Below are 26,066 nucleotides of genomic sequence, written 5' to 3' on the forward strand. Positions count from 1 at the left end.
GTCCTCCCTGCATCAGTCATGGGGTGGATGCTAGTTCAAGGAAGGATAGGGGCTCCTCTCCTTCTCCTTTGCTCTTCTATCCCTGCCTTCCTCTTCCTCTTTCCTCTCTTTGCCTCTCTTCTCTTCCGGAGCACAGGAGTGTGTGTTTTCATCCCCTGAAGCCCACAAGGGCTCAGTTTCCCCACCCGTGTCTCAGGGCTGGCCTTGGCTCCATCACTATGGGAGAAGCTGGAGTTCTGCTTCCAGCCCTCCTCCCCACTCACCCCTCCCCTCCCCTCCCAGCCGTCTTTCTCCTCAGCCAGGCCAGCACTCTCAAAGGCTAGCTTGTTTCAGCCTCTGAGGGGCACAAGCCATACTGGATCCCCCTAACCCCTGTGAGGAGCCATTCTAGTGTCTCGCAGCTTAAACCAGCCCTAGCTCAGTCCTCCATGCTCAGTTCATTTCATCCCAGGCTCTGAGGGGCTCTTGTTCCTTGCTGTGTGGGTTTTCTCCAGCTGTCTTTTGGCCGCAGGACTTAGAAGCTGCCATCCTTCTGTTCTCCACTGGTTTCTCCACCCAGTGTTACATGTGGCCCTGGACCCATGATCCTCACCCCAGCACCCCTCCAGGATGTTAAGGGACTCCACAAGTTGTGCATGTGGTGGACATATTCAGGCCATCTCGTGCTTACAAGCACATGCTGGGCCTGCCTCCACCTCTAGCCCCTAGTGGAACTGCCTACTAACCTGTCTCAGCTCAGCACAACTGTACACTCCTTTCCTTGGCCTCACCCTCAACCCACCCTGACAACAAAGAGGGGGATTCCGTACAGGAGGTAGAGCTGCTAGGGACCCTAGACTCCAAGTACCCTGCTCCTGTAGGCCAGGGGCAGCATCTGAGATGTGGCTGAAGTAAAGAGTAGGTGTGTACTAAGAAAAAATGCCTAGGTGCTCTATAGCTGCAACACCCACTTTTCATGTTATTTCCATATAATTTGTAGGCAAAATGCAGCCCAGCCTGCTCCAGCTCTCCAATCCCTCTCTCCTTCATCATCTCTTCTTTAATGTGGGCATCAGCTCTTTCAAGTCTTTGCTAATCCCTGAGATCAAGGGGTGTTCAGCTCTCCCTGACATCTTGCTCCCCCCACCCTTGGCTCTTGCCATCCTCTGTGAGATGCTGCATCATCAAAGGACATTATTTATGGTGGACCTTTGCTGAACCCTGCTTCCCTGGTGCCAGGGCCTGGGGCAGGGATGGATGGGTTGGTAGGGGAAAGAGGTTGACGAAAAGATCAAACCCAGGAGGTTTTTGTTCCTTAGCTCTTGGTCTAGCACCTCCTCCTTGCATACCCAACTCCCTCCAGCCTGCCTGGCTTGGGCCTCCATCTCCAGATTGGTGGGGGTGGGAGAGGAGGAGGAGGGAGATGGCTGGGTCCAATTAGGACCAGCATCTGCGCTTCTCAAAGGAATGAACCAGTCATGCCATTTGCATGTAAACAGCTTCTCACTTCTAGTCTTCATCCACCAAATGCTCCCAACCCTGGGTCCTGGCCCATGTTCTTTGCCCACACAGTAATTAGCTGTGTAATGAGAAGCTTTTATGAGCCCCCATTAGCATCTCACATAATAAGGAAGCCTTGGGACCCAGCTGCTGCCCTCATTCTGGAGTGAACACAGGGCCTTGTGTAGCCAGGGTGACTTCTCTCAGTGTGGTCCAAGTCCCGGGGGGCAGGGGGGTGGACTGGGAGACAAACACTTCAGGACCCCAGCAGCCCTTGAGAGGCTCCATGGAGACACCATGATTTGGACTGAGGTAAAAGAAGCTTGGCTCTGGCTTCTTTTTTTGTTTTAGAAATGAATTTTTACTGAGAACCTATTATAGGCCAAACACTATAAAGCAAGGGATACATGCTGGCATGACACTTACATTCTAGGGGAGGGTGTGGTAGAGAGACAATCAATAAGCAACACGCTAAGCATGTTGGATGCAACAAGTGCACGAAGGGAAAAAGCAGGAGCAGGATATGTGGGCCTGGGGTGGTGGAAATTTTAAATAGAATGGGGAGATTGGGGAAGACCTCATTAAGCAGGAGTCTTTGTAGCAAATACAAGGTAGAGACACAGTTCTCTCCCAATCCCAAGATGTAGAAGGTCCCAAGTCTCTTGGGAGAGGTGGGCCACCCACTCCCTTTGGGATGGTTAACTGTTACTTCACAGGTCAAAATTTATGCCAGTGCAGTAAAAACAGGAGATTTGGAACAAGAAAAACCTGAATTTGTAGCTGTTCTCCACGGATTAGTAGCCATATGTACCGGAGCAAGTGACTGAACATTCTGGACCTATTTTCTCATGTGAAAAATAGGAATACTTACCACTTACATGGTGGCGGTGATTAAAATCAGATGGACTGCTCCGTGCCGAAGCACCTTGCAAGTGTTCAAACCCTGCACCTGTTACGAGCGTGGGCTCTGAGCAACTTCCCCTTTGCCTCTCCCGTGTCTGATCCAGCAGTAGCATCTCTCTAGCTCTGGGTCTGGTCCTGACTCTGGCTCTGCTCTGGGCTCTTTCCCTTGGGTGGGGGGGGGGAACATGAGCAGATAATCCCTCTCATCCCTGCGAGAGACAAACAAGAGGCTTGAAAGGTCAGAGGAGAAAATGCATGAGCTTCTGGGAGACAGACTAGAGTGGGAAAAATGTAACCGTGAGAAAAAGGAAGCACTTATGAGATCAATGCTGGGGCAGCGGTGGGGTGGCAGAGCACCTGGGCCACCGGGTTCCGTTTCTCTTCTCTGAGAGCACAGCAGGAGGGATAGAAGGTAAAACTCTAGAAGGATGCAACTAAGTCCAGCTGATTCTGGGGTCAAGAAGGAGTGGGGTGGGAGAGACATTAGCACTGGGGAGGGTGGAGGGAGGCCAACATCGGAGGTTTCTGCATTCAGCAGGAGGGGAGAAGTGTGGCACTCAATTGTGCAGGGACCAATGTGATGGGGTGGCTCCCACTGGCAGGACAGAGGGAGATATGAGGCCTGGAGGAGATGCCAGACTTGCCTCCCAAATCTAAGGGGCCTGAGCCTGGTCGTCCTGGTGGGGACAGGGACAGAGAGGCACCTGCCTGAAGCATCAAGCCTGTTCCAGCTGGCAGTCAAGCCTGAGGTTTAAAGGGCAAGGAGCTGGTGGGTGAAAGAGGAGGGGAAAGAGGCCCAGGGTCCACACTTATTGACTAGACCAGGCATGGGAGTTTTGTGACAAACCATATACAACATTCCTTAGAGTGCCCAGCTCATGTGCTATTAGAAAGTAGGCTGCTGGACAACCCCAGCTCGCTGCTGGGTCTGCGGAGTGTATGTGCGCATGCATGTGTGTGTCTGGGTGTGTGGCTGCAGTCTGCATGCTCCTTTCTCCCCACCAGCCTCCCCCTCCCCTCCAGCCACCCTGGGATTGGTGACTCTGAGTCCCTCCCCTCGGCTCCCCTAGACCTTCCCAGAGCCTTTATCAGGGAGCCAGGACTGAGTTCCTGCCACCTTCCCAGATCCCCTCCACTGTTTCTCTCCTCGCAGCGGCACCGGCGGCACCAGCAGCACCGGCAGTACCAGCAGCACTAGTGTGTGGGGAGCAGGCAGTGCTGCCAGGCGGCTCCCTGATTCTCCAGCCCCGGGTACAGAGCTGCTCCACAGGTAGGTGAGCAGGAGTCAGGAGGCAATAAAGGAGATGGCAGCCTTTGATGAGGAACAGGGTACTGGGAAGATGAGCAGAAAGTGACTATAGGGTTGAGAGCTGGTTAATGTTTGGAGTCTGTCAGTGCAGACCGATTCTCCCATACCAGAAAGTTTTTGCCAAGTCTTGGGGCTATCTAGCACTGGAAAATAGCACTCAGGGTCCCTCCTGAAGCTGACTATAGAAACAGACCAGTGCATGTACTATAAATCTGTCATCTTCCTTGGGAGCTAGAATCCCCTGGCACCAGTGCACCATTGATCATTGCCAAGGTCACATTCTGGGGAGATGTCTGGTGGGGGAGCAGCAAAACGGAGCCCAAGGCTGTAGTTGGGCTCAGAGATCCTTTCCACTCTCTCTAGACTAGACCCGGGGAGGCAGGGTCAAGCCAGGCTGCTTGTCATGAATGTCTTCTGCATTTCACCCTTGCTGTATCCGCCTCCTCCTTTCCCCCCACACCGGGGTCCTGCCCCTTTGATCTCTCAGGCACCATGAGGAGCACCCTGCTGTTCACAGCCATCCTGGCCCTCAGCCTGGCTCAGAGCTTTGGGGCTGTCTGTGAGGAGTCACAGGAGCAGGTGGTGACCAGTGGGGGCCACAGCAAGGTAAGTCACCCTCTCGCAGAGTGCTGGGAACATCGTGGGAACCTGGGGCTCTGCTTGTCTGGGCAGCTGTGGCGAGGAAGTGGGTGGGTAGGTGAGGAGCTATGTGGGTTATCCATAGAGAGCATTTTGTCTCCCTTTGGATTTCTCCATCTCTCTGGTCCCCTCCTGTGTCTAGCACGTATTTGGCGCTCCCTGACACTGTCTCCGGGTGTGTCTGTAAGTGTCTCTGCATCTCTGCATGTCTTTGACATCTCGTACATAGAAAGGTGCCCTACAGATATGTTGTCTGGCTGGTTGATTGGGGATTTGATGATTGGGTGGTACTGTAAGGGGTGAGCTAGGGTGGGCTAAGGTTCTTTATGGTCCAGCTTAGGTTCTGTCCCTTTACAGGGGACAGATCTTCTCTATTCGCTGGATGGTATGAAACGCAGTAAGACTTTCTTTCCCAAATAGTCATTTGTATGCTATTTTACCTATCAGTTATACATATTATCTTATTTTAAAAATGCAAATAAATTCCCTTATCCTCTGCTCATCCACCCCTGTAATTTCAGGTGCTTCTAAGATCCCAACCCCTTCCTTCTGTCCTCTCCCTTGCCCACCACTATCGTCTGCTTAGGATAAAAAAACAAAAAACAGCAAAGCAGGTTGAGCTCCAATTTCCAAAGTTCCTCTAAGAAATAGAATAGGAATTGTCAGGGTAGGGGGGCAGGGGGAGAGCAGTGAGGAAGTCTTTTCAGGGTTTTGAAATGACAGCAATTGCATTGGTACAAATGCTTTTAAGATGATTACAGGTGGAACCTCTATTACAAATTCAGTGTGTGAAGTCTAAATGCCTCTCCAGCTCAAATCTGTTTAGCATCTCATTACAGAAGGTGGGCAGAATATTTGAACAATTTGGGAAAAATGCGCTGGGCCAAGAAAGAGAGCACAAGGGCAGCCTTGCAGATGGCAGCAGTTGTCCCAGATCCCAAAGACCAGAACCCATTGAAAAAACATGCAAGAAGTGCCAAAAATGGGCTAAACACTGTGTTTGGAGCCTCAGAATCCTAGCCTGGGATAGTGTGTCTGGGTTCTTCTGAGACAAACTTGCTGCAGGACCTCGGGCAAGGAGATGTCCCCACTGCCCCTCTTGGTCAATGGAAGGGAGGGATTGTTATCCTCTTCCTCCTAGAGGGTCTGTAAGGATGAGGGAAATTGGGGCAGGAGGAGGGTAGGATATATGTGCACCTAGGCAACCAGGTTGGTATGTGTTGGGATGCATCCTGTGTAAATGCACTTCTATGTGTGCACAGCAGCCCAAGGATGCCTGGGCTCTAGAGAGAGAGAGGCACTGAGATTCAAGGTGAGAATCTTCAAACACGATCATTGTCATTGTCTCTCTGCAGCTGCAATTAACTGGTGTGTGGTGTATGCCCACCACCCTGCTGTGCCCAAGTTGCTAAAAAGAATCACAAGGACAGTCAAGAGCCCCTGCTGGGCAGCAGCTCCAGAATCTGGGATTCAGTGGGCCAGGGGAGAAGAGGGGCCCTTCTGAGCATATTGCCATCCTGAAATTCTAGACCCAGGGCAGAAAGGGGAGAGGGAGAGAAAGACAGAGGCAGAAAGCCATGGAGAAGAAGAAAGAATGAGAGGCAGTGGAAAAAACAGACAGAAACATCCATGGACATAGTGCAGAGTGGAGGAATCTCAGGGTACAGACATGCCCTGGATGTCTGTTGCCAACTGTCCCAAGATCAAGTCCTGTCTGTGACTCAGTCATGGAACACAGACCAGAGGATACCTGCTGTCTGATGAGCTTTTCTTGGGAGCAGAGGAATTCATGGTTTACTCACTTAGTGGGGACAACCACATCCACGGACAAACAGCTTCCTGTTATGCCAGGGAGAAAAAAACCTATGGCCCATTCACACTGAGAGGTAGCAGGAGCTGGGATGGGGCCTCAGGGGACAGTCCCTTTTGAGTTTTGGATATATCATGATCAACTGTCCCAGTATGAACATTGAATGTCCCACATCCAGGAAGCCCTTAGTCCTGGGCAAACCAGGACAGTTGGTTAGCCTACAAATATGCCCAATGCCTTTCCTTCACCTGGGTTTCTCAAACCTCTCTGTGCATATGAATCACCTGGGGGTCTGGTTAAAATGCAGATTCTGTCTCAGTAGGTCTGGGATAGGATCAAGATTCTGCTTTTCTAGCAAGCTCTCCAGTGGTGTTGCTGCTGCTGGTCCACAGACCACACTTCAAGTGCCCACTTCTCTTGAAGTGTAAACCAGAGGGCATCCTGAAAGAAATAGGATGTCAGATTCAGCTATGATGGGCCCAGGAAGAGGCTGTTTCTTGTGGGAAAAGAATGAATGGATTTGGGTGTGAGTCTTCTATGTCAGCCCTCTTTGTTTTTTTCCCCCAGAAGGACTCGAATCTCTACCAGCTGCCCCCATCGTCCTTGCTCCAGAAACTCTACAACGGCCGCTCAGTCTCTCTGGAGGAATTGCTCAAAGTGCTGAGCAAGGCTAGCCTCGGTAGGAAGTGGCTGGAGAGAGGGGGTGGAAGGGGCAGGATTCTGAAGATTAGTTAAGTTTGGAGACCCTTTCAGATGGGAGGGAGATGGGGGGTGGCTTAGTGAATCTGTGAGGGTTGTGGTCTGAACCTACCTCTGATAGTCACTTTCCAGCTTCTGCTCCCCATTTACACAATTGTTCTTGGTTTCACAGATCCTAAAGAATCGTCACTTCCTCAGAAACGTGAGTAGCTTCCTCTCTCTCCTTATATCTGCTAACCACTTGCCCAGAGCTCCATGGGCATGGGGTCCAGGGGCCATTTCGGCTGGCCCCATCTCAGCTGGTGCAAACAATATGGCAGCTGCACCTGTTCAGCCATCTTTCCTGAAAGGGAGAGGCCACAGGGGACTAGGAGGAAGCCGGTGGTGGACTCTCCCTCCACTGACTAGTCATTGGGAAACAGGAAGCTCTCCTGCCCCTGAAGATTCTAAGTCAGGCAACTGCTAGGGCAGAGAATTTCTTGAAATGTGGAGAAGGGAGAGATGGGCAGAGGGAGTGGGCTTAGGAAATACGCCTGCTAACCATGGGGAGTCAAGCTGTGGTAAGATGAAGGAACAGAGACCAGAAACCCCATCTTGGAAGTGTTGACACATGTCTGGGGAAAGGCATCACTTTCTCACCATCACTGTTGACAGTGTTGGCCCTTTTCTGCAGGTGACATGCATGACTTCTTTGTGGGACTTATGGGCAAGAGGAACATCCAGCCAGGTAGGAGTGTGTGGAGGTACACTGAAAGGGTTTGGGGTACTGGCGAGGATATGACAGAAGTCAAGTGCCTCATGTTTGTCACCAGAGGGAAAGACAGGACTTTTCTTAGCTTTAGTGAGGGTTCCTGGGCCCCTTCTTAGCAATCAGCTTGGATCAACAGTCAAGCCCCCACTCAGCAGAGGAGGGCAACCTTTATTAGGCAGTCCTGTCGCAGCTGGGAGGGAGGGACAGGGAGGTCCTGATTCCTCCTCATTCTCCCAACTCTGTCTTCTAACACTGGCCTTCATAGCCAGCTCTTCACCGTTGGGTCAGGGTGAAGATCACATTCAAAAAAATCCCTCCTAACTGTATTGTTTACCCTAGATATTCCTACTGATGTGAATGAAAAGAACGTCCCCAGCTTTGGCACTCTCAAGTATTCCCCTGATGCAGAATGAAGTAAGTATTGTTGGTTGGAGAGAGGAGAGGGGACTGGGTTGGGGGTGGGGGTGGGGTTTCCAGTTGTGCATTTCCTCTGATGCTCATAAATTTCCCCTAAAATACACTGCCAGTGCCCCAGAACACTGTCGGTCAAACACAAAGACACTTAGAGGCAAGTGTGAGTGCATACTACCCATCCCTCTTTTTCATCTCTGCGTCCCGTATCATGGATCCCCGCTGACTCTGGAGCAGAAGGAGTGAGTGGTGGGAGATGGGGAGACCGGGGTTCCCCTGGGCTTCTCTGATGGGCAACTTCAGTTGTTTGAACGCCGTTCTCTTGTGATCTGTACAAAAGACGGAGAGGTCATCATCTGATAATTACAGGTATTACATCCAAGTCACAGGGGAAGTGTTTCCCTCCCAGGTAAGGTTGAGCCCTTCAGATCATTCAGAATCCCAGGTGTCTGGGTCCAGAGTGTAGTTATACACAAAGGTGGTTCAGGGAGAAATGCCAGGATCTTTGAAACCTAATTGGGAGTAGCTGGAAACCATACCTTAGTCTTTTTGTATAACATAATGGATAAGAATGGATGGCCTGAATCTGAAACCTGCATCTTTTACTCTCTAACTGTATCCCCTTGGCCAAATTGCATAACCCTTCTGTGCCTCAGTTTCGTCTTCCGAAAAATGAAGGTGATAATAGTATCTTGCAAGGTTGTGGTTTTGAGGATGGAGTACAGGTAGTATACACAACAGTGCCTGTTGCACAGTGCTGTGTGTGAGCTTTATTATGACCATTCCAGTTAGGGAGGTGTGGGGGATGTCCTAGTGTTTCCCCTCACTGGCTCCGGTCTGCCTGCCTAGAGCTGTCTGGGCTGGACCTCAGGCCAGAGTGGGCTGACAGCTTCCTCACTTGGTATGCAAGTGTGAGAGTCCCCCAGGGAAGTGTCTAGTCAAAACACAGAAACTTCCGCCTTGACACCATCTTCCCACACACAGAAATAGCAGCTCCACTGATGGCTTTCTTTTCACTAGCTTCCAAAGAAGAGGGGTGAAAAGGAGAGGGAGAGGGAAACCTCAATAATCACGGAGAGACTCCTGCCTCTCACCCTATATTCCTCTTACCCACGCTCATTGGTCTCAAGGTGGCAAGCCCGAGACCCAAGGAGCCAGCTCTTGATTCTGCCTGTGCAAGACACCCGGGACCAGAGACTGGGTCTAGCCCCCCATTTAGTGTTGGGTGAGAGGGCACAAAGAGCTATAATAACTGTAACTCGCTGATTACATGGTACTTACCGTATCATTTTGCTCTCATTAGATGGTTATTTCAGTCCTGCCGTTGGCCAGATAATTATACGGTCAGTTATATCTGGATGACATACTCTCTTCCAGCGTTAGGCACTGGCCATAAAGATAATTACAGTGCAATTTTGCCATGGTATTTTATACAAATGGCAAAAACAAGTGCATTGTAGAAATCTACTTTTAATGCTTGTTTGTGGATCCAGGCTCTTTCAGAGGGACCAGGCCTATAATTGCAGCCTTCATAATCTTACCACTCACGGAGCATTCTCAACCTGTTAGGCACCAGGCAGAATAGGACATAAGGTTCCTGGGGGCTGGCATTTAAAGGAGATTAGGTGAGATGGATCAACACAGATTATTGTGTCATCTTATTTCATTCATGTGAAACTGCTGAAAAAGGAAGTGATCCCTGGGTCTATCCTTCCTCTGGGAGGTTTCTAGGAAGAGGACGGACTGGTAAAGCAGCATGTATGCCTGGCTCCTGGGGTGCTAGGGTAGCATGGGCCCCACAGGCCATGCGCACAGCTGTGTAGAGTAGCATGGTAAGTGCAGCTGGGAAGGTGCAAGGCCCTGCTGCTAGGAGAGTTCAGTCCTCTAGCTCAAAGGCAATAGGGAAAGCTGAGGGTTAAGACTACCATGTTCTCTCTCCTCCCTTACAGATACCCCTCCTCTTCTCCCCAGCTCCCCTGTGGGTGGTCAGTGGGAGCTTTACAGGACATGAGATGTAATTTCGGGGATTTCTTGGTCCTAAGCACTTCACGTCTGGATCCCTGGACTGCCTCATGAAGACACTGTCCCCCAACCCCTAGATGCATGTGTCCTATTTCCCGTTCTCTTCCCCATTATTTTAACATTCTTGTGCTGTGACTCCTTCCCCATCTCTTCTACCCAACCCTGGCATAGAAACAGTGTAGTGAATATCCCCAATCCCAATGGACATCATCTATAGATTCCTGTAGAGTGTCTGTAGTCTCCTACATTAAAAATATAATGTCTCTCTCTACTCCTCAACAATAAAGGATTTTTACATGAGTGATGTGATGTATTTGTTTGCTTATTTGGCTAGTAGGTTTTTCTTTTTCTTGACTATTCAGTTACATCATATGTAAATACACACATGTGATACACACACATCATATTTAAATAGAAGTATCTTCATTTTGTACACATATCTATTTCCTTAATAATGCTTTACACAGTGCTTTGCACAATTAGTATTAGATTTATAGTGATTAAAAGAACACATAGGCCGGGTGTGGTGGCTCACGCCTGTAATCCTAACACTTGGGAGGCCGAGGCAGGTGGATCGTTTGAGCTCAGGAGTTCGAGACCAGCCTGAGCAAGAGTGAGACCCCGTCTCTACTAAAAACAGAAAGAAATTATCTAGCCAACTAAAAACATATAGAAAAAAAATTAGCTGGGCATGGTGGCACATGCCTGTAGTCCCAGCTACTCGGGAGGCTGAGGCAGTAGGATTGCTTGAGCCCAGGAGTTTGAGGTTGCTGTGAGCTAGGAGGATGCCACGGCACTCTAGCTGGGACAACAGAGTGAGACTCTGTCTCAAAAACAAACAAACAAACAAACAAACAAACAAAGAAACAAACACATAGATGAATTTGGAAGAGGTTTCTAACACTCAAAGATTTTTACAGACCAGCTTCAGATAAAGAAAAAGCAGATATTCTGAATAGCTCGTCTGTATTATGAGGATGGACCTGGTAGACATCAGTCCCTGCATCTGCCCTACTTAATTAGAGAGGGAGGTGAGGATCAAGTCTGTGCAAAGGTCCAGCCACAGAGGAGGATGAATCTATAACACTGTACCGTTTTTCTGTCTCCGAGAATGGGTTCTGTGACAGATTCCGAGGATGAGATGGTGACCTATACACAGTGTTTACAATCTAGCAGGGCTGTGGACAAGCAAACAGAACTTGATCAAGCTAGGATTGGGGGTGGACAGGGAGGAGAAGAAAGGAGCACTTATCAAGAAAGAGAGGAGCAGATATTCTCAGCATTAACTTGCTGCCTCAGTTATTATAAAGGGATCAAATTTACTTCAGACTCCTCTATAAGGTGCCTGTTACCAGCCCCTCCAGCTCTGGTCTAGAAGTCCCCGGAATGTGTAAGGCACTTAAATGTGGTATGTGTGGTTATGGGTTTCTCTTATTATTCTGAGATGCCAACCAGCACAGCCCACTGACCCCAAGGTGGGTTCTGTCCCCTGATGAAACAGCCTGGGAAATCCTCAGGCTCCCTATCTTAGCCTGCTGCAGGGGACGTTGTTATGCCCCTGAAGTTCCCTGATTCGAAGTTGATATTTATATCTCCCAAGGTAGTGGGAGGACAAGGCCACAGAGCCAAAGGCAACTTCCTGCAGTTCTTGCATTCCAGTGAAAGTTCTATCTTCCCAAAACCTGAGTGGGGCCACTTTGGACTGACAGCTGTTCAGTGGGGGGCAGGGAAAGGAGGGAGAGCTCACTCCAGCATCACTGGTATCAGCTTTGTAGCCCGAGGTCAAAGAATGCCCCCACCCCAGATCCTACAGACTTTCTTCAGTGAGTCATCTCTTTGAGTTTTCAAAATTGTCTATCTACGGGGTTTAAAAGTGGTGACATTTTGCAGAGTCTGGGGAATTTCTTTGGGTAACGAAACCTTCAAAAGTTGGTTCTGCTCAGACTTGGTGGGAGGGAGTAGGCATATACGCTGAGATGAGACAGTTGCTTTGCCAAGGAAGAGCATTAATGCAGAAAGGTTGCTCTCTGGTGGGACTGAAAAATAATGCAGTGCTGGGGACTCCAGAGAAAATGACAAACTTTAAACCAGATTCCTGTTTTGTACTTGGAGGATGTGTGAAGGGCTCCTGATCCTCCCTTTCCTGTTGTAAAGAGGTTGATGCCTAAGGAGACCTGGTCAACAAGACCTCAACTAAATTCTTGGCCCTTTCTTCTCCATTTAGCTTTGTGTATGTGTGTAATTGTGACTGTGTGGCGATTTACCTTAAAAAGATTTCAGTATAAACAGTATCAACTTTCATCTACACCCTCCAGGTGGTTTGTTAGCATGTGAAGTTTACTGGGTCAACTCTTCACAGATGGCTGAGACAGTTGTTTAGAAAGATTGAACAGGCCAAAGCCCTTGCAAGCCCTGCAGTCTCATGTCATGCTGGAGGTCTGGAACCTGCTGGCTGTGTGATGTTCCACTTCAGGGGGACTCGGTCACCTTGCCCAGCTGTGGGAGCTGGGCCTGCCATGGGAACATTGTATGAGCCTCCCAGTGACCCTTTCACTAGATGGTAAAGTGAGATTCCTTGCCCCCAAACTATAAGAAAAGGTCCTACGGTTTTTTGTGTGTCTCTTAGCTAATAAATGTTACATGTTTGGCAGCATTTGGTATAGTGCTTTCTTCCAGTATAATCTGCCACCAATTAGTAAGGTTGTAGAAAAAATGGCACACAATCTCCCAAATTCATCAAGAGAACTGACAATTGCTGAATGGCCAAACTGGCTTAGATCAGTTGGCAACATCCTTTGTGTCTCTTCCTTCCCATTTATCCATCAAGGAAGGACTGAACCCTATCATGTGCCTGTCCTGGGGATTTGTGCTTGGTTGCTGCTATTGTCAGGCAGGGGATGGGATGGGATGGGAGAGAGGGTGACACTGAAGGGTTTTGGACCCTGAGGGCTGCCTCTGTAGTGAGGAAGGAGAGTGGGGTGACCAAGAGTTAATAATGTCTTTGGGTTGGGGTGGAGGCAGGCCGGAAAGGTAGTTTGGGTTTGATGACAATTCTTGGGCAGGAGCATTTGAAAAGATGAATTGGGAGAAAGGGGGGAGGCAGAGTGATCGAGTTCTAGAAAGACTTAGGGAGGACAGGCTTCAGGAACCAGGCCTGAGGTGCCAAAGTACCGTGAGATCCTGTAACTTCCTTCATTTGGCCATGCAGGTGGAAGGAGGGACAGCAGTGGATTATCGGGAGGCTTCCACTGGTCTAGCCTCAAGTGCTCCGTCATTCATTCATTCACACAGGCTTTATTAAGCTCTTATCATCTGTACCAGGAAGTGTGGTAAGAGTGGGGATACAGTCGTGTGCAAAGTCACAGATCCCTGCCTTCAGGAAGCTCATTAATTAAATAATCTTACAACTTTCTGTAAAACTACAACAGCGGACGTTCTGAGGAGAAGCTTTGGAATTGTGCGCGCAGAACAGGGGAGGCGATGAGAGTCCGGAGGGGTGTTTCCACTCTTGAGGCCCCGGAGCGCGGAGGGAGGGGTCCTCCGCACGTGGATCCCCGCTTGGCCAAAGCCAGGCCCGGGGGCCTGGGACGCGGCCGGGTGCTCCGCGGGCCCTCGCACCGGGCCCCGCCATGGGGGGGTGCAGCCTCCTCCCCGGCGGCGGGGGGCGCTGCCTCCTCCGGGACGGCGGGGGGCGCTGCGGGCCGGGCGGCCGGGGCGGCCCGGGCCGGCGCGGCAAGCCGCGCGGCGGATGGAGAGTCTGGCCGCGGCCGGCGGCGCCGCCTCCTCGTCGGGCCGGGCACGAAGGGCCGGGGCCTTTGTGTGAGGCGGCGGCGGCGATGGTGCTCGGGGCCCCGCGGAGCCGGGTAAGCGCGGCCGGGCCGAGGGCTGCCCCAGCCCCGGCTTTCTCTCGCTCTCGCGGGCTCCCTCCTGCCCGCTCCTCCCGGCCGGACCATCCTCCCCGCCCGCGCGCCGAGCCCGGCCGGCCCCGCCGCCCCTCCCGCGGCCCCCACCCGGCCCCGCGCCCCAGCCCAGGTCGCCCGGGTGAACCCCGCGCTGTTTGTGGAGGGACCGAGGCGCTTAGTGTCCCCAGATGGGGTGCCCCGGCCCGGTCCAACGCCCCTCCCTCCTGGATTCGGCTCTCCGGAGTGGGGAACGCGGCGCCATGGGGTTGTTGGGGTGTCTTCGGAAGTTCCGACCCTGCCTTCCCGCCCCCCGCTCAGGCTGCCCAGTGCCCCGACCCGCCGACCATTGCCGGTGGCCACTGGGGCCCGGGAGATGCTTGGCTGGTACCCGACATTACTCAGAAGCTTCCTGGGCCCCGGAAAAAGTTGGGAGTTGTTGCTAGAATCTGGTGAGATGGAGAAAGGGGCTGTGTTGCTCAGGGAGAGTCTGAGACTGAACAAGAATGCATCCAGCTCTTCCTCCCCAGGCGTACGGGAGAAAAGGGGGAAAGTGGTATGGAACAAGCCTCTAGGACTCTTACCTATACAATTAGATGTCTTACGGCATCAAGTAAATCTGTTGAAGGAATAAAATATACTCAAGTAGTATTAAATACTACCAGCTGTGTTCTACTTTGCTTTACTTCTTTGGGTTCTGAGTGTTGTAACTTCATCCACAGAATACAGGGAATGTGTTAGAGCAGTATCAGGAGTGGCTGGCTTATAGAAAGGCCAGAGAGCAGGCATGTAGTATAGGTAGAGAGAGATGGGAATTCAAGAAAGCGAGATTTATTTAGGGGTTGAGAGGACACAGCAGTGACAGAAAACTAAAAGATCCAGTGCCCTTATCTTTTCCTCAGTAGCTAATGGAGCTTTGATAACTGTGTTCAAGTATGCGTATGGCATTTGGCATTGTGAAGGAAGAGAACATACTCAATGAGATAGGAAAGCTTGTATTTAGGAGGAAATTAATATAAGAAAAATTTGAGCCAGTTGCTCTGGTACCAAAGAATAAGATTGTGTCTGAGGGAAGTACCTCTGGCTGGGCTCTGGGCACTAGCTTCTGTCCAACCAGCCCTTAGAACTCTTACTGACTCTTAAGACCAAGCTGTCAGATTTTTTTTCAAGTCCTTTTGGGTTTTGTCACAATGACTGTATTTGGGTATATGCAGGGAGCGATGTCAGTGTGTCGTCATTAGTGTTGTCCTTGCCTCCACCAGAGTGGAGCAGCTCTCCGTGTACATTCACTCCTGCTCCTTACCGGGGGCTTGGAAGTGTTCAGAACAGTGGTATTTTCTCCTGCAGAGCCCCTCTCTCGCAGGAATGTGTTTAGCCATCCATCTTTTTCTTTTGCTGTCCACAGATTAACTGTGCTAATAAGGAGGTAGCTTCATAGGAGCTGCTAAGATGGGCATGAGGATCAAACTGCAAAGCACCAACCACCCCAACAACCTGCTGAAGGAACTCAACAAGTGCCGGCTCTCAGAGACCATGTGCGACGTCACCATCGTGGTGGGGAGCCGCTCCTTCCCAGCCCACAAGGCTGTGCTGGCCTGTGCGGCTGGCTACTTCCAGAACCTCTTCCTGAATACTGGGCTTGATGCTGCCAGGACCTATGTGGTGGACTTCATCACCCCCGCCAACTTTGAGAAGATTCTGAGCTTTGTCTATACGTCAGAGCTCTTCACTGACTTGATCAATGTTGGGGTCATCTACGAGGTGGCTGAGCGTCTGGGTATGGAGGACCTCCTCCGGGCCTGTCACTCTACCTTTCCTGACCTGGAGAGCACTGCTGTGGCCAAGCCCCTGACCAGCGCGAGTGAGAGCCACTCTGGTACCCTGAGTGGTCCTTCAGTAGAATCTGCCCATCCCCTTGGAGAACTCCGGGGTGGTGGAGAGCACTTTGGTCCTGACAGAAGCTATGTGTTGCCCAGTGATGCTGGAGGGAGCTATAAAGAGGAAGAGAGGAATGTTGCCAGTGACACTAACCATAACCTGCCTCTGCCGCAGCCACCTCTGCCACCAAAGACGGAAGACCATGATGCCCCTACTCCTTTCATATCCATTCCTAGTGTGGTGACCCAGCCAGTCCTAGGCACTATCAGCACGGGCATCCAGACCAGCACGAGCTCCTGCCAGCCATACAAAGTTCAAAGCAATGGAGACTTCAGTAAAAACAGCTTCTTCACCCCTGACAATGCAATAGATATTACCACTGGGACCAACTCCTGTCTGAGCAATAGTGACCTCCCCAAAGATCCCGGCTTTGGGCAGATGGATGAGCTCCAGCTGGAGGACCTGGGGGACGATGACTTGCAGTTTGAAGACCCCACTGAGGAGATAGGCACAGCTGAAGAGGTGATTGAGCTGAGTGATGACAGTGAGGATGAGCTGACTTTTGGAGAGAATGACAATCGGGAGAATAAGGCCATGCCCTGCCAGGTGTGCAAGAAAGTTCTAGAGCCCAATATTCAACTGATCCGGCAACATGCTCGGGACCACGTGGACCTGCTGACAGGCAACTGCAAGGTCTGTGAGACCCATTTCCAGGACCGAAACTCCCGGGTGACCCACGTCTTGTCCCACATTGGTATTTTCCTCTTCTCCTGCGACATGTGTGAAACTAAGTTTTTTACCCAGTGGCAGCTGACCCTACACCGACGGGATGGAATATTTGAGAACAACATCATTGTCCACCCCAACGATCCCCTGCCTGGGAAGCTGGGTCTGTTTTCAGGGACAGCCTCCCCAGAGTTGAAATGTGCTGCCTGTGGAAAAGCACTGGCCAAAGATTTCCATGTGGTCCGGGGCCACATCCTCGATCATCTAAACTTGAAGGGCCAGGCCTGCAGCATCTGTGACCAGCGTCACCTCAACCTCTGCAGCCTCATGTGGCATACACTCTCCCATCTCGGCATTTCAGTCTTCTCCTGCTCTGTCTGTGCCAACAGCTTTGTGGACTGGCATCTTCTAGAGAAGCACATGGCTGTGCACCAAAGTCTGGAAGATGCCCTCTTCCACTGCCACTTGTGCAGCCAGAGCTTCAAGTCAGAGGCTGCCTATCGCTACCATGTCAGCCAGCACAAATGCAACAGTGGCCTTGAGGTGCGGCCTGGTTTTGGGCTACAGCACCCAGCTCTCCAGAAGCGGAAGCTGCCAGCAGAGGAGTTTCTGAGTGAGGAGCTGGCTCTGCAGGGCCAACCTGGGAACAGCAAGTATAGCTGCAAGGTCTGTGGCAAAAGATTTGCCCACACAAGTGAGTTCAACTACCACCGGCGGATCCACACGGGCGAGAAGCCGTACCAGTGTAAGGTGTGCCACAAGTTTTTCCGAGGCCGCTCGACCATCAAGTGCCATCTCAAGACGCACTCGGGGGCCCTTATGTACCGCTGCACAGTCTGTGGCCACTATAGTTCCACCCTTAACCTTATGAGCAAGCATGTCGGTGTGCACAAAGGCAGCCTCCCGCCCGACTTCACCATCGAGCAGACCTTCATGTACATTATCCATTCCAAAGAGGCGGAAAAGAACCTGGACAGCTGACTGGGTCCCCACAGAGCCAGGGGAGCTCCCCAGTAGCAGCCAGGACATTGATTTTCTAATGACTGTTGGTCCCTCCCCAGCTGAAGTTACAGTTTTGCCTTGCTAGGAATTCTGTTTTGTGTTGTGTTTAAAGAAGAAAAAAAGAAGAAATAGCACATAAGCTGTTACTTTTTTTGAGAAGCAACAGCCCTATTGCATTTACCTCCATACCTGTTCTTGCCCACAAAGGGCTGTGTTTTTGATTCTTTTGAGGCTGGTTTTGGGATCTAGGCAAGCAGTTGGTGTCAACTAGATCCCTTTTGCCAGCCTCTGTAGTTTTAGTTTACTGCTAGGTTTTATGCTGCTAAGAATCCAACCAACAGCCTCACTGAATAGAAGAGGTGAAGAGAGATTTTCACCGTGGGTATTACCGCCAAGCCACCAACTGGGACAACCAACTGTGAGAAAGATTTTGGGAATGTGGTCATTCAGAAAAGACCAGTCAGCAGGGCAGTTCACTTCAGGTTCCAGTGCCAGCCCTGGGGAAAGGTGTCAGGGATGGAGGTGCCTGCTTGCCCCGCGGCCCTAATCTGCTGATTGCACAGTGAAAATCTTTTGGCAGCTAGATCCAAACTGGGACAAAGCTTTCTATTTAGTTTAGAAAGCTTTGGGATAAGTCCTTGCCAGCCAGAAGGGGTGTCCTGCAGTGTTGCCAGAAGTGGCAGCCTGGATGGACAGGAAAAGAGGTTTCTCTTTTCTCCTCGTTTCCAAAGAAAATTATGGAATGGTGGCCCAGGATGTCAGGCCTTCCCTGTGGGGCAAAGAGGACAGGGAACCACTTTGATATTGTCTCGTGTCATTTTGGCCACCTCCCTTGGCCTTGAGTTTCCTGGTGGAGAGGTGGGGATATGTCTGACAGCAGCAGCCTTGCCTTAATTTACATCTAGTCTCCCACCCAGAAGAGTTTGGCCCTTAGAGTAGATGAGAAGACTCCGTGAAGTGGTGGAGTGGCGGACTGCAAGCCCTTCAGGATTAAAGGGACCTGAGTAACTGGTGGTGTGTAGCAGGGTGTGTGTTCTGTCTGTCTGTCCCAGTTGGGTAACCTGTTGTTTACTTTGTGCTAACAGTGTGGGAGCTTTGACAGCTCACCTTTGACCTGCTGGAATTTATCCTGGTCTGTCCTTGCATCACCTCCAGGGGGCGCTGCTGGATGGCAGCTGGTTCAGGCCCTCCCTAGGTGGCTGGGGAATGGGTCTGCCCAGTCCACAAGGCCAGTTGGCTCCATTCTTAGTTGGTTTTCTGAGGGGTCTTGCCCAAAGAAGGCTTGAGGGAGAGGGCCCTTGATCTCACATACTCACAAGGTGGCACCTCAGTAGCTCATACTACCTCACCCTGCCCAGGGGAGCTCTGGGAGCCCCTGGCCTCAGCCCTGATACTACTCCTGGTGAGACTCAGCAGCACCCTGGGCTGTTTCACAAGCAAGTGGTTTTGATTAACTCACAAAGCCGCCTTGGACATTAAATATTTATTTATTTTGTTTGTTTGTTTTTGTATACATATTACCCAGCCTCTCTTTTGGATAAAAGACTTTAGGAAAATGAGTTTCTCCCCAGCAAGTAGCCATACTCCAGAGGACAGTCCTTCCTGGGCAGAGATTTGGGGAACAGGGGATAACTAGGGGAAAACATGTCAAACCTTTTAAATGAGCAAATTCTTTTCTTCTCCAGATAGCCTCTAGCATAATAAACCCAGGGAACCCTTTAGGCAATAGGTATAAAAGTTCTAGAAAGTTGGGGCCAGTTAAATTTGCCAGCCTTTCCTCCCCCTTCCATCCTGGAGTAGATTAGAGACTGGGTTGAGGGGGACAAATCATTTGAATGACATTTTTGCACAGTTTCTCATCCTGCCTACACTTGGGAACCCTCCTGTCCTTGTCTATATTAAGACATACAGGCAAACCAAAGCTCCATCCCTATTGGACGTGCTGCCTCTCTCCCCAGCCCTGAACTGATAAATTCTCAGAGTTGGAGTTCGTGGCTTGGCTGTCTGGAGGGGTGACCATTAGATGAAGGAACTTGCACAGTGGCCAGTTTAAAGGCTCCTCTTTGACCATCTAAGTCCAACTTGTTCAATGAACCTTTGGGACATTCTTATCAGGAAAGTAGTGTTGAGACTTTCCATTGCTGACTGGCTTCTCCCTTCTGACACTGACCATTAGAGATTTAAGAAGGAAATATGTAATAGACTACAATCATGTACCTGCTAAGTTTTTCAAGCATGAATGTTCCCTCCCAGACTGTGAGAACTGATTTTTTTTTTTTACATTTTACTTTTTTGTGAGGACTGATTTTTGAATGGCCAGTTTGAGAGAGGTGGTAATTTCTGGAACCTAGCCAGGTAGCTGAGAGCATGTAAATATGCTGGAGAAACCCTTTTCCTTAACAGAGGGCATCACAGATGCTGGGTGTCTGTATACTTAACTTGAAACTGTGAAGTTTTCCTTTTTTGCCAGAAAACCAAAAAGCAGATCCTTGAAATTTTGCCCTTGAAACACTAAACAAAAAACTGCACCCCTGATCCCCTGAGGCTGTGGTTGATCAGGGTGGTCCAGTTGGTCCCCGTCAAATATGTCACAATGAGCTCAGGAGGCTCATTGACCCAGCCCTGTCCCTCTGGGTGTCCCTCATGTTCATACTCGATGAACTTCTCTCTGAAGTCGTTTGCCTCCTCTGCCTCTAGCTCACCCTTTTCTGAGTTGTTTTACTTGAAACACTGTATTGTGGCAAAGGGCACTCTAGGATACCTGGGGAAGGTAGTCGTTTTATTTTGCAGTTTTAATTTTTTTGACCTTCTGTTCATTTGATTTTGTTACCCCCTCTCTCCTGGAGCCCAGTTTAGTACTGTCTCCTGTATTGCTCTGAAGTTCTGTTTGACTCTTGAATGTCCTCTCTTCTCCCTTTTTCCCTTTTTCTTGTTCTGTACTCAGGACCAGCAATGTAATTTGCAGAGCCCTCTTGTTCACAAATTATTAAGAATTTCAAGATGGCGATCATAGAGCATTAAACCAAATATGGGGCTATTCCCAACTTGTTTCCTAAGAGGAAGATGGTTGCACGGCACACTGGGGATAAACAGCAGAGGCTGCTTGTGGCCGGGGGAGGGGATCAGTATCCCAGCACTCTGGTGACTCACTGATGCTGCAACCTTTGTATTTGGTCCTAAATTTTAAGACTCCATGGAGTCCCTACAGTTCATGGCTAGTTGGGAAGAAAGGAGGTGGGGTGCAGGTTGGGCCAGGTGACCCCTAAGAACCAGGAGATGAGTAAAAGTTCTTTTGGCTTGCTTCTATTCTATCAGTACCCCTTTGTCTCCAGGACAAACCTTTGGGCTTAAATATCTTTTTCACAGTCGGGTTTTTGCTACTGATGAATTTTCTTCCTCTTCTGGCTTCCTCCTATGCCCTATTCCCCAGACCCCAGCCTACTCAACTTCCAAAGCGAATTTAAACCCCCTTATAGATGGACACTGAATTTGTTGGCATGGGAGTGGGCTGCGTGGCACAATCTGTGCCTATCTGGGAGTCCCACGTGTCCTTTTCCCTGAGTCCTGCACCAAATGAGTCATGAAGCAGGACACAGCATTGGTTTGAATGTGATTATGCATCATAAACTTAACATCAGAATGAAAGTGAAGCTGTTTTGATTTTGATGTTTCTTTAAAACCCTTCCCCTGTCCAACCCACCTGCCCCCCCCAATAGCTAAAGTCTCTTATGAAACAAAGAGTTGTTGATGTCTGACTTCTTCCATTAAATTAATAAGTACTGACCTCCTGATATTTAAGTGTTTACTATCTATTGCTGTAAAGTTTTGTATATTTTGTAAACTTTTTTTTCCCAAATAGTAGATGTCTAAAATCATTGTACATCTGATTCTTTTGTATTCCATTGTTCAGCACAAAGTGTGGTTTTTATTTAGAATAAAAAAAAATTTGAAATGGGAGTTCTTTTCCTATTTACTGTGAATATGCTCACACCTGGAGCTCAAAATTTCTGGGCTCATCACCCTTTCAGTAGCACATTTCTGCCCAGCAGATGCCACAGATCTTTCAGGTAGCACATTTTCCTTTCCTGTAGCTGGAATTCCCCAGGATTAACTTGTTGACTTGTGTTTAGTGGGAAGTTAGGTCAAAGACTCAACCTTTTCAGGTTGAGAGCATCTCCGTCAGCCTAGAGAGAGTGGTTGGACTCTGCTGTCTAGTTGGACTGACATTGCTCAGAGAGTTTGGCTATAGTTTGTCTTGCCAGTGCATTTAGTTCACTGTGACACAGCATGTCTTTCAGTGGAGAGAAGCAAAAGGAAAGTAAGAGGGGAGAAGGAGATTCAAACAAGGAGGAGGCAAAAGTTTGGCATAAATCATGAGGTTGGTACACATGTTGCCACAGAGGAGACAGACTACTACAAGCTGGTCCCTTGGTCCCAGCACATCACCCAGGCTGGGCCCCATCAAAGCTCAGCAGATACTGAGCCCAACCTTGTGTCCGCACAGCCATTTCCCACTCTTCCCTCCATGGGTGGAAAGGCCCTAAGGAAGTATTTATCCTGCCAGGGTGATAATTAATCTTGGGAAAGTGGCCTCTGAGGTGACCTGGGATGTGACGGAGATGTAAAATTTGGTTTCCTGCAGAAAATTTCTATGGCCCAAGTCAGTGATATGGGCTTGGTTTCTATGTTGGGACAAGAGAAGAAAGTCTTTTTAATATGATTTCTGCTTTGTTAGGTTAATCCCTTACTACAACCCAAGCCACAACCTAGACTCCTGGTTCAAAAAACCTTCGGCTCTGTGCCCCTGAGCAGCTGTTTACAGCTTCAGACCCTTTCAGGTTTGGGCCCAGTGTGCAGGCGAGTGGCAGATGCAGGTTTTGCTCCACACTCCTGACAAGCCTGGGATGTGAACGCAATTGGAGCACATATTTAATGCACCCGGTGAATACAGGTTCTGATTTCTAAAAGTAGAGGAGGTGGTGTCCAGGTACGTGCATAGTTATTCCAAGTTAAACATTCTGGGCACACTGAGTACTTGAATGGGGCAGGAGGTGGTGAAGAGGGTATCAGTGATTACATCCACAGTCCCCTCACTCTCCGCAAGCAGGATTAAGAGGCCAAGGATATGGAAGTGGAAGGTAGAAACTAGAACCTGTTCTTAGACTTTCACTTCAGAGTTCATGGACACGGTGCTAGTTTCCCAAACTGATAAATGATCCTTTTCCAGAAGGCCTACTCGTTAACAAGAGGACTTTTCCTATCTGTGGAACAAGTGTTAATAGACATAAATTGCTGGACAGGAAAATTATGAAAAGACTTGGCTAGGGAGAACTGACCTACGACAGTGTCAGGGCTCTGTCCTGTGACAGAATTGGGCAATTTCCACTTTGGCCCTTCCCATCCCATGCAGGGGACAAAGGCCAAGGTTAAACCTCTGTCAGCATCTGCTGCTGGCTGCTCCAAGGTCTGCTCCCAGAATGGCTGTCCCCTGATACTTTCCTATGATCTGGAGGGAAAGGGAGAGATGGGGGTGGGCAGGCCTTCTGATAGTTCTGCGTCTCCCTAGAATAAGTCTGAAGTGTCCTAGATCTGAAGCTTGAAGCTGGGAGGAGGTCAGCTAGGAGGAGCATTGACTCAGACAGCTCCTCTGCTTTGGGGGGAGGGGAAGGTATTGGCAAGGAAATGCATCTGTGTTTCCTGGATGACCACGGGTGGAGAGGCCATCCTGCCCACCCAGCTGTAGGGCGCCTGTCTCAGACCTGTCACCACCCCTCCACTTATCATAGCACTGACGACGCACAGCTAGGGAATGTCCTGCTGAGGCCTCCTGGTTCCTTGGCCTCTGACCTCTTGTCCCCACAACCTGCATAGTAAGCTGGAAGATCAACAAGCACACAAACACAAAAGGAAAGTTTTGTGAGGTTCCTGCAGAGCTCACTGTTTCCGGCCAGGGTGATTTGTGAAATGAGTGTGTCTAGTTTCCTCCGCCAGCAACTCTTTAGCCTAAGCTCCCTTCCCAATCCCAGCCAGAAGTGCAGATTTTTCAAAGATCCAGAGTCATGGCTGTCTCTATTATTTATTTTACCTTTTATTCTGCATGGCTCCCTTAGACACAAGGACCGAGACAAACAGTACAACACCAAGGACCTGTTCTTATCTCTCCCTGACCCTTCTCCCTCTGCCCACCTCAGTATTTTAAGATCTATTCAAAATTGACCCTCTTCCCCATTGGCCCCCAAATCTCTCACCTACACCTCCAGCCTTTTACTTCACTGATGGAGCCTGGAATCTACCTCAGGTGGATATAAAAGGTTGAGGAGTAGAGGTAGGTGAGGTATTTGCAGGCAAAGAGGCCGCCTGGACGTTCAGGCATGGGCAGGGCTGGGGGCCTGCGCTGGGCTGGGGCCCCTCCTTGGAGATGATGATGGAATGCTGGGTGGAGGAGGAGGAAGAGGAAGCGTGTGCGCCTGCCCTGGCCTGGTCCTTGGGAAGATAACGGACCACAGCGCTCAGCAGCCGGCCCTGGAAGCTCGGGCTGAGGAAGTTGTAGAGGATGGGATTGACGACGCAGTGCAGCATGGAGAAGCAGTCGATGATGTCGTAGAAGAAGTAGAGCAGGTGGGCCAGGTGGCAGTGGAGGGAGACGTGGGTCCCATGCAGTGTGAGCAGCAGTAGGGTCACGTGGTAAGGCAGCCAGCAGACGACGAAGACGACGACGTAGGCACACACCAGCAGGCAGTGGCGCCGTCCCTCAGGCTGTCCTGGCCGCCGAAGCCGGCAGGCCGTCAGCACGTTGAAGACGGCAATGAGCGGGAAGGGCAGCAGAAAGCCCAGGACGGTGGTGGACAGGGCCACTGCCAGGGCCCACGTGCTGTACGTTTCGAAGGGTGCCATGAAGAGGCACATGGGCTCGGAGCCCTCCACCAGCTGGATGTGGACCACCTCTGGCAGCGGGATGACGGCCGCGAGGACCCAGACGCCTGCGCACACGGCCCGCCGCACTCGGTGCTGGCGGTGCTGCCAGGAGGGGAAGGCATTGGTGAGGGTGACGTAGCGGTCCACGCTGAGGCACACCAGGAAGAAGATGCTGCTGTACATGTTGGCAAAGTAGAAGTAGTGAGTGAAGCGGCAGGAGAAGCTGCCCCAGAGCCAGGTGTAGTCTAGCATGACCTCCAGCATCCACACAGGCAGAGACAGGACGACACACAGGTCCGCGATGGCCATGTTGAGGATGTAGAGGTTCAGCAGCCCCGCCCGGCCTGAGCAATGCCAGTTGACGCATATCACCAGAACGTTCTCCACCAGCCCAACCACAAACATGGCCAGGTAGAGGACAAAGAGGATCACTCGCTTGGTGCTCTCACTGAGCTCCACGTGGCACTCAGACAACGTGTGGTTGAAGAAGTAGAGCAGTTCAGTCCAGTTGTGGATCTCTCCAAAGTCACTGGCAGGCACTGCGGTGAACCCCTCTGAGGGGCTGGGCCCCGAGCTGGGTTCGACTGACATGAGGGCCAACAAATGCCTATTGAGAAGAAGGAAGAGTTGGAAGGGAAAAGAGACCTCAAAAGCGGCCTTGCGTCCCCAAGGTAGGAGACCACAGGGACTGGGGGGCTTTGGGGAAAGGTGCTGAGGCAAGAAAGAGAAGTGACAAGTTTAACATTCAAACTGTGAATCAATAATACACAACTCACTTGCCCGCTTTGTTGTTGTTGAGACAGGGTCTCGCTCTGTTGCCCAAACTAGAGTGCAGTGATGTTATCGCAGCTCACTGCAGCCTCAAACTCCTGGGCTCAAGCAATCCTCCTGCCTCAGCCTCTGGAGTAGCTGGGACTACAGATGTGCACCACCACGCCCTGCTAATTTTTTTATTTTCTGTAGAGACAGATCTTGCTGTATTGCTCAGGCTGGTCTCGAACTCCTGACCTCAAGTGATCCTCCTGCCTTGGCCTCCCAAAGTGCTAGGATTACAGGGATGAGCCACCACACCTGGCCCACTTGCCAGTTTTAACCCAAGAGCAGAGACACTTTGTGAAGGGGTTTCAGTGCTGGAAGAGACTGGGACTGTTGGTGCCCACCAAGAGTTCCTCCCAGCCCCAGCCAGTCCCACCCCCTCCATCCCTAGTTGGTCTCTGGCCTCTGCTTCTCTTCTGGCATTTCACTCCTTGGCCCTTTTGTGGAGTACTCCTCCATTGCTCTTGCTCTGTCTTGTTATTTGGGCCATGGGTTTGGGGACCTCCCCCAACCTCTCATTCACACCTGGGAAAATCTGTGGGTCATACAGGAAAGCCAGGGGTCTCCAAGTGTGACTCTCATCTTCCCTGGGGGAGGACAATGGACCACTCACCTGAATTTCCCCTGGAAACACCTTAGTCCTAGAGGGCCGCAGGTCCAGGCTATTGGGAGCCGCAAGGAGGCAGGAGGGCCCGAGGCTGTGGGGCTGGTGTTGTTGCTGGCTTCAGGGCCGCCCTTCTCATCCGGGAGGCAGCTATCACTGGCTGAGGCTCTGCAGGAGAGGGCTGGGGTTTTTCCTGCAATTCC

General features: G+C 50.6%; 3 protein-coding genes across 3 annotated transcripts; 2 read left to right on the plus strand and 1 right to left on the minus strand.

Moving 5' to 3' along the window:
• The first annotated feature begins 4,183 nt into the window (after nucleotides 1–4,183).
• On the plus strand, nucleotides 4,184–8,003 carry TAC3 (tachykinin precursor 3). Its single transcript, XM_045553584.1, has 5 exons — nucleotides 4,184–4,297; nucleotides 6,708–6,819; nucleotides 7,012–7,041; nucleotides 7,513–7,566; nucleotides 7,930–8,003. The coding sequence occupies exons 1-5, from the start codon at nucleotides 4,184–4,186 to the stop codon at nucleotides 8,001–8,003; spliced, it is 384 nt and encodes a 127-aa protein (XP_045409540.1).
• Nucleotides 8,004–13,773: 5,770 nt separating this feature from the next.
• Nucleotides 13,774–21,485, plus strand: ZBTB39 (zinc finger and BTB domain containing 39). The gene is made up of 2 exons (XM_045553585.1): nucleotides 13,774–13,886; nucleotides 15,328–21,485. The coding sequence occupies exon 2, from the start codon at nucleotides 15,372–15,374 to the stop codon at nucleotides 17,505–17,507; it is 2,136 nt and encodes a 711-aa protein (XP_045409541.1). The 5' UTR covers nucleotides 13,774–13,886; nucleotides 15,328–15,371; the 3' UTR covers nucleotides 17,508–21,485.
• A 2,113-nt stretch (nucleotides 21,486–23,598) lies between these two features.
• GPR182 (G protein-coupled receptor 182) lies at nucleotides 23,599–26,066 on the minus strand. Its single transcript, XM_045553586.1, has 2 exons — nucleotides 25,873–26,066; nucleotides 23,599–25,050 (listed from the first exon to the last, which is right to left on the minus strand). Exon 2 carries the CDS (start codon nucleotides 25,032–25,034, stop codon nucleotides 23,823–23,825), a length of 1,212 nt encoding a protein of 403 aa, XP_045409542.1. The 5' UTR covers nucleotides 25,035–25,050; nucleotides 25,873–26,066; the 3' UTR covers nucleotides 23,599–23,822.

The sequence above is a fragment of the Lemur catta genome, chromosome 6, assembly GCF_020740605.2.
Source record: "Lemur catta isolate mLemCat1 chromosome 6, mLemCat1.pri, whole genome shotgun sequence".
NCBI classification, from domain to species: domain Eukaryota; kingdom Metazoa; phylum Chordata; class Mammalia; order Primates; family Lemuridae; genus Lemur; species Lemur catta.